This window comes from Lampetra planeri, chromosome 23 (assembly GCF_965212315.1).
Source record: "Lampetra planeri chromosome 23, kcLamPlan1.2.h2, whole genome shotgun sequence".
Taxonomy (NCBI): domain Eukaryota; kingdom Metazoa; phylum Chordata; class Hyperoartia; order Petromyzontiformes; family Petromyzontidae; genus Lampetra; species Lampetra planeri.
The window spans coordinates 8450145-8457262 of NC_136129.1; the positions used below are offsets into that span (position 1 = coordinate 8450145).

General features: G+C 56.4%; 1 protein-coding gene across 2 annotated transcripts; it reads right to left on the minus strand.

Annotated features, from left to right (window-relative positions):
* Positions 1–113: 113 nt before the first annotated feature.
* LOC144726415 (carbohydrate sulfotransferase 12-like) lies at positions 114–6458 on the minus strand. 2 transcript variants are annotated; one of them, XM_078605104.1, is made up of 3 exons: positions 6111–6457; positions 2732–2887; positions 114–1809 (listed from the first exon to the last, which is right to left on the minus strand). In XM_078605104.1, the coding sequence occupies exon 3, from the start codon at positions 1753–1755 to the stop codon at positions 418–420; it is 1338 nt and encodes a 445-aa protein (XP_078461230.1). In that variant the 5' UTR covers positions 1756–1809; positions 2732–2887; positions 6111–6457; the 3' UTR covers positions 114–417. The 2 variants fall into 2 exon arrangements, with proteins under 2 accessions (XP_078461230.1, XP_078461231.1); XM_078605105.1 differs by lacking the exon at positions 2732–2887 and having other exon boundaries at positions 6111–6458.
* Between the last annotated feature and the right edge of the window lie 660 nt (positions 6459–7118).

The window sequence follows — 7118 nt, forward strand, 5'->3', positions numbered from 1 at the left end:
CTGTTCAAGAGGAAGTTTTTCAAAAACCACAGGATATGAAAAAAAGAGTGGTGGGGGGGGGACGGACATGAGGTTTTGGCCAGCTGCGTAAGAAATGCAACTGGAGCCCCGGATTCATCAACGCTATTCATTTATTTGGAAGCACAACGGAGTCGGCATTCTTCCCAGAGTTGACGTTAATTTTCGTCGCATTCAACCAAGCACCCCGGATTACACGAGCAACGGCGTACGGAAGATCTCCCACGATTACTCAAACCCGAGGCCCGACCCCACGCACGGAAATTCAAGCATAAAATGAAATGCTTTAAATTGAAAACAAGTACATTTAAAATAAAATACTAAAGTGACAGACCCTTGTTTTTCCCTGGTTAGGGGTGTTGGGGGGGGGGGGGGAAGGCGGCGTAGGAATTTATTTTCTCAGCCGTGCAGGAGCTGCTGAGGGTAGGGGTACCCAAAGAGCACAAAGTCCGGCTCGTAGAGTTTGTAAAGCCGCTGCCTCCAGTCGAGGGGGATTCCCGCGAACCAGCGGTCCTCCCAGCGGTCGTCCGTGCGGTTCAGAAACCCCGGCGGGAAGCGCAGCTCGTCCTGCGCATGCAGCAGCCGCAGCAGGTACGGCGCGTCCTCGCTCTGCGTCTCCAGCCGGCCCACGAAGTCGTACGGCACCTGGCACGGGTGGCACAGGCGGTACACCTGCCGCCAGTGCTCGTTGAAGGGCGCTTCGCGCTCCGTCGCCGGGTCCAGCAGGTACTGCACGAAGCTCGAGAACTTGAGGCGCTGGCCGCCGCTCAGCGCCTCCTCGGCCGTGGCCGGCGGCGCCGACACGTTCTGGTATTGGCGCAGCATGGGCACCACGAACGCCTCGTAGAAGTCCTGGTTCGGGATCTCGAACTTGCTGCGGAAGGCCGAGATGATCCGCACGAACGGGTCGCGCACGAACAGGAACTTCTTGTAGCGCTGCAGCTTCCCCTTCATGCGGCTCCTGCCCGACTTGCCGTACTTCCTCCAGAACTGGTTGAACACCTGGTGGCTGGAGGAGAGGTGCACCACGTCGGGCGGGATGTCCATGGGGTCGGCGTACGGCGTGCCGTTGTTGCTCGCGCTGCCACTCAGCACGATCATGATCCTCTTCCAGTTGGTGCACGCCACCTTGGGCACGTAGCAGTACACGGTGCCGTGCCGGTCGTCCACGATCAGGTGCTTGAGCTCGCGGTTCGGAATCTCGTCAAAAGTCCGGTTCTTGCCCTGAAAGATGAGGTCGGGGCTGTCGCAGGCGTGACGCACCCGGGCGCGCCGACGCGCCTGCTCGCGCGCCAGGCGGTCGTCGTCCACTGCCCCCGGCTCCGCCGTCGCCTCTTTCTCGTAGCCCCTCTCCCACTCCTCGATGTTGGCCTGGCTCAGCACCGCGGCCGCGGCCGCCCTCCGCTGTTCCTCCGCCACCGCCGTCTTCGCGGGGGGCGGCGGCGCCGGCTGCTCCTGCAGGCGTCGCTCGGCCGTGCCCGAGGACAGCCTGAGCTCGCCGAGCAACCGCTGGATGTCGGCAGAGTGCCATCTCGTCGGCTTCCTCCTGACGCCGGAAATGTTTGGCGGAGGCGGTGGCAGCGATGCGTGGTGGCCCAAGAGGCTGGTGCGGAGAGACAGCTGCACGGTGCCAACCTCGTCCCAGTAGAAGACGATGAGGAAGACGGTGAGGGCGGATGCGACCAGGCCGGCCACGTAGCACGCCCGCCAGTAGCTCATCTTGCGGGCGCGTGGCATCGCAGGGCGCGTGCTGCCAGGGCGCGCCGGGCACTCACATGCTCAACCGCTCGCCTGAGGAACGCACAGAGTTGCGGAGAGTGTGTGTGTGATTGCGTGTGCACGTCTTTGTTGTGCGTTTGTGCGTGCGCGGTGAGATTTGGATGCAGGGTGTGCACGATCGTTGTGGCGAGCGGCATGGTAACCACCCACACAGGAGCGTACATAGTTCGGAATGGCGGGAACCCATTGTGACAAGACACCCTCCCTCCTCTGGTGAGAGCCACAGCAAGAAAGTTGAAGCAAACAATGCATGAGTACTACAGCCAGCGTTCTGTGCAAGCACGCATTGGAACACGTGTAACAAATGGTAGAACATTCAGTTAAGAACTTTTTAACAAGGCATCGGAAAACATTTGCTAAAGCAACAGCGTCTACGAACAAGGTGCTGTTTTGTATAAATAAAGGCTGGCAAAACTCAGTGGCGCCACATCTGGTGGGCTGGGAGGCCCCATGCTGGTAACCACTGCCACAAACACCATCATCACCACCACCACCAAAACAACCACCTACCACAAATAACACTGCAACCCAGCACACCAACATAACCACACCACCCACCACCAAAACACTGGCCATCAAAACACTGACCACCACAAACACCGAAGAACTGCTGTATTCCAGCGATACACTGCGCTGCACCTGACGGCGGTTGTCTGGCTTGACCACCTGAATGTGAAATTGTAGTTGTTACTCTGCATCTACATCAGCCGTACGGACGAAGAAAAAGACCAAAGCACCTGTGCCGCCAGCGCCACAAACACTAAAGCAGTCACTACAAGAATCAACACACCCACCATAACCACCACAGCAACCACTGGTGCTACCAGAAACACTACAACCACCACAACCAGCACTCGAACGCCACCACCACCAGAAACCCTCCAACCACCGCAACCAGCCCCACCGAAGCAACCACAACCGCCACCCACCGTACCTCGGTCAGCTGCTGCTGCCACGTGCACAAGGAGTCGCAGGGCGTGAAGGGGGGGGGGAAGTGGCACAGCGATGCCAGTGTCACCGCGACCATGAATGCGAGCTGTGTTCCCCAGGGCCACGCCGCTCATTTCTCTGCGAACCGTGACTCCCCGGGCTGGAAGGAGGGAGCAGGAGGAGAAAAAAAAATCAAATCACGCGTTGCGGTGTTTTCGTGGCACACGTCTGTCTGTTCGTGTCTCTTCACTGTCGCTTTCATTTTATGACTCATCATCAGCCACGGTAAGATGAAAGCCTCCCCCGCCCCAAGCTGCCACCAACTACTAAAAAATGCCGTGGCTCAGCAATCCACCCTAGAATCCGCCCGCAGCACGAGTTCGATCTCGTCACTACATCTGCCCCGGTTGACGTAGTCTCGGGCGAGTTCCATTCCTTGGCCGCCACTCCGTCATTCTTCTTGACCACCGGCCACCATCCATGCCAGCCAAGACGTGTCCTGCCCGAATCCCACTGACTTTTCTTCTTTCAACACAGTTTGATGTCATTAGATTGCCTGTGTTCTCTCATCCACGTGCTTCTCTGTCTCTCGTTATGAAGTCCAAGCGTGTACCCCCTCTCCAAGTTTAAAGTCAAAGAGTTTTTTATTTATACTGGAGGATTCCGATGAGCTGTGAAAGCTCTTTTTCACAGACGTTCCAGTATTTCCGACGTTATTTCAACATTGATATGTTTTGCGAAAATAATCTTTTATTTTGGCAAAAAATATAAGGAACCTTTCAAATATAAAAAAAAACCGTGAAAATGTTAGTATTGAATTTCGATTTAAAGCTTTCGTGACTGCAGGGATTCATCTTCTTGGTTCTTTCGGTAAAGTCACGTAGAAGGGAAGTAATAAAATAATAAAAATAAAACATAATAAAATGAAATAATTCTCACTATTTTATTTCATTTTATTATGTTTTATTTTTATTATTTTATTACTTCCCTTCTACGTGACTTTACCGAAAGAACCAAGAAAATGTTAGTATTGGTTTATGAAAAATGTACTACGCAAACACCCTCGAACTGAACGGAGGCCCGTGTGTCTGTGGCCCCAGAGTGCCAAAGTCATCCTGCAAGTGTGCTGCTGCTCTAATTACCACGCGTGACCTTCATTGGCAGGTCAATTAAAACGCTAACATATGGGGGGACGGGGGGTAGGGGAGGTTGCTTCTAATTGGCGATGGAGACGTCACCTCAACATCGGGTATGGATCGTGCAGCAGACTGCGCCTGCAATTCATATTCATATTATGGGATTCTTTGTCGGAGCTGCGCAGTGGTTAACAACACCTGTGCCTCGTGGCAATAAGTTACCTGGGTTCGATTCCCGACTCGGGTGCCTTTCGATTTCAATGTGTAACTATCTCAAACCCCCCCCCCCCCCCCCCCCGTTCTGCAAGGTACTCCGGTTTCTTCCCATAGTTAACAACGGCTTAAATAATCGGTGTTGGCCAAAACATCCCAAATGCAGGGCCTTCCCGATAACCTGTATTTAGACCCCAGAGAAAAGCAGTTACACTCAGGTCGCAAACGGGTTTTGATTCCTTACCCGTACCCGGCCGCACCAGGGTCGCAAACGGGTTTTGATTCCTTACCCGTACCCGGCCGCACCAGGGTCGCAAACGGGTTTTGATTCCTTACCCGTACCCGGCCGCACCAGGGTCGCAAACGGGTTTTGATTCCTTACCCGTACCCGGCCGCACCAGGGTCGCAAACGGGTATCCGTACCTGGCCGGGTATGGGTAGCCGGGTATCGGGTAGGGTACGGGTATCGGGTACCCGGTTGCGACCTCTGGTTACACTGCGTACTGTTTAGTGATTCAACGTATTGTCATCGTCATGTACGACTGATTGCATGGGGGCCCCAACGAAAATGGGTTTTACAAATGATAACCGGTGAGTGCTTGCAAAGCGAATACTGCACAACGTGGAAAAGCGACGCAGTTGTAGACAACCTAGACAGAAAATGGGAATAACACTTGACAATTTATACGAGAGGTGTTTGGGTTTGATCGCGTAAATATATAAATGTATCGTTAAAACCCGCCACCACCCGACACAGCCAACTAGTAAGGGTTGTCACGTAAACAGAACGTGGCCAATTCGTCACTAGTACAGCACTAGCGTGTAGTGTAGTGTATATTGTAGTGTATAGTGTAGTATACTAGTACAGCAGTAGTGTGTAGTGTAGTGTATAGTGTACTAGTACAGCAACACCGGTGTGTTAGAGAGCCAAGCCACAACATTTACAATCCGAGTACGACGTTTCACCAGTAATTACAACTAGCTTCATCAGGCGACAGCCAGATTTGTGGAGAAGTCTTCCTGTTTCGTTCCTTATATCTAGGCGAAGATGTGTTGACCACCCTCCTGCGCTCTTACACAATGTGGGGGGGGGGGGGGCTATTACTGAGGCCACGTACATTGTGCACGCACTGAGCCGGGTGCTCATTTGAGGCCGAGTCGACCTAGGGGAGGTCCGGGACCGGTGCAGATAATCGTCACTGGGTGTTGGCCGTGAGCGGGAGTCGAACTCGGGTGGCTCAGGTTCCTATCGCAGCGCGCTAACCACTACACCACCGCTCCCCTACTTAAATACACACCACATACACACCACACACCTACTCGCACACACACCTAACCACACACAAACCACCCACACACACCACCCACCTACCCACAAACCACACAAACACACCATCCACCTACCAACCCACACACAAACCACCCACCTTACCCACACACAAACAAACCACGCCCACCACACCCACCTACCCACACACAAACCACACACACCACACACCACACACCCACACACCTACCCACACACCACCCACTCACCTACCCACACACAAACCACACACGCATCACCCACCTACCCACACACCACCCACTCACCTACCCACACACAAACCACACACGCATCACCCACCTACCCACACACACCACTCGGCACGCACCTACACAACCCACCTACACAACCCACACCACCCACACACACCCCACCCACACACCACCCACACACACACACACCACCCACACACACACCACCCACACACACACACCACCAATATAACCACCCACCTACACAACCCACCCACACACCTAACCACCCACACACACCACCCACCTACCTACCCACACACCCACAAACACACCACTCGGCACGCACACACAACCCACCCAATTACACGTACGTAGTAGATACAACCCTTGACAACAAGCTCCTGGTCCGCACGGACGCGCCTGACGTTCGGCTCGGGAGGTCCGTGCGAGTTCCAGAGTTGGAGTGATCTCTCCCCCATACCCCGTCGTCCCCACGCCGCCCTCCGTCGTTACCGTGCGCCGCTTGAACAGAGGCCGTGGTTCCGGGTCGCTTCGCGTCTCCTCCGCCGCCGTCGCCACCGCCACCGCCATCGTTGGTCAACGTCCCAACCTCGAAGGCTGAAAGATCCCGGGGGCAACGCTTGGCTTGGACTTCACACGGCAGCTGGTTGTTGAGGTTGTTGCGCGAGAGAGAGAGAGAGACTGAGAGATGGAGAGAGCGAGAGGGTGGGGTGGGGATATTTGTTGCAGGATTAGATGCGGCCGAGCGCGTTCTGAAGAAGAATTAAAATCAAATGCGGCCCCGTGACGCGGGAGATCGTCACCGGCGTCCTAGACAGCTCGAGAGCGCTCGGAGGTGACGTCACGGTAACCCCTCCCACCGACTCCTCCCACCGACCCCCCCCCACCGACCCCCCCCTCGCATCCACCGACTCCTCCTGTGCCCCCTCCCCCCCACCGACCCCTCCCACCGACTCCTCCCACCGACCCCCCCCACCGACCCCCCCCCTCGCATCCACCGACTCCTCCTGTGCCCCCTCCCCCCCACCGACCCCTCCCACCGACTCCTCCCACCGACCCCCCCCACCGACCCCCCCCCTCGCATCCACCGACTCCTCCTGTGCCCCCTCCCCCCCACCGACCCCTCCCACCGACTCCTCCCACCGACCCCCCCCACCGACCCCCCCCCTCGCATCCACCGACTCCTCCTGTGCCCCCTCCCCCCCACCGACCCCTCCCACCGACCCCTCCCACCGACCCCCCCCCACCGACCCCCCCCCCACCGAACCCCCCCACCGACCCCCCCACCGACTCCCCCTGTACCCCCTCCCCCCCACCGACCCCCCCCCCTCCCCCCCACCGACCAAACTCAGGACCAGTTTCAACATTCAGTGTCTCATCGGCAGACTTTCTTGAACCAATTACAGTCAACGTGACACTCAGCTGACGTATACATCAGTGGGGAGGAGGGAGGGGGGGAAGGGGTGGAAGGGAGGGGGAGAAGGGAGGGGTGGAAGGGGG

What these genes read in the sequence shown, in the direction of transcription:
- LOC144726415 (XM_078605105.1), bottom strand. Translation starts at nt 1,755, where the DNA reads ATGCCACGCGCCCGCAAGATGAGCTACTGGCGGGCGTGCTACGTGGCC.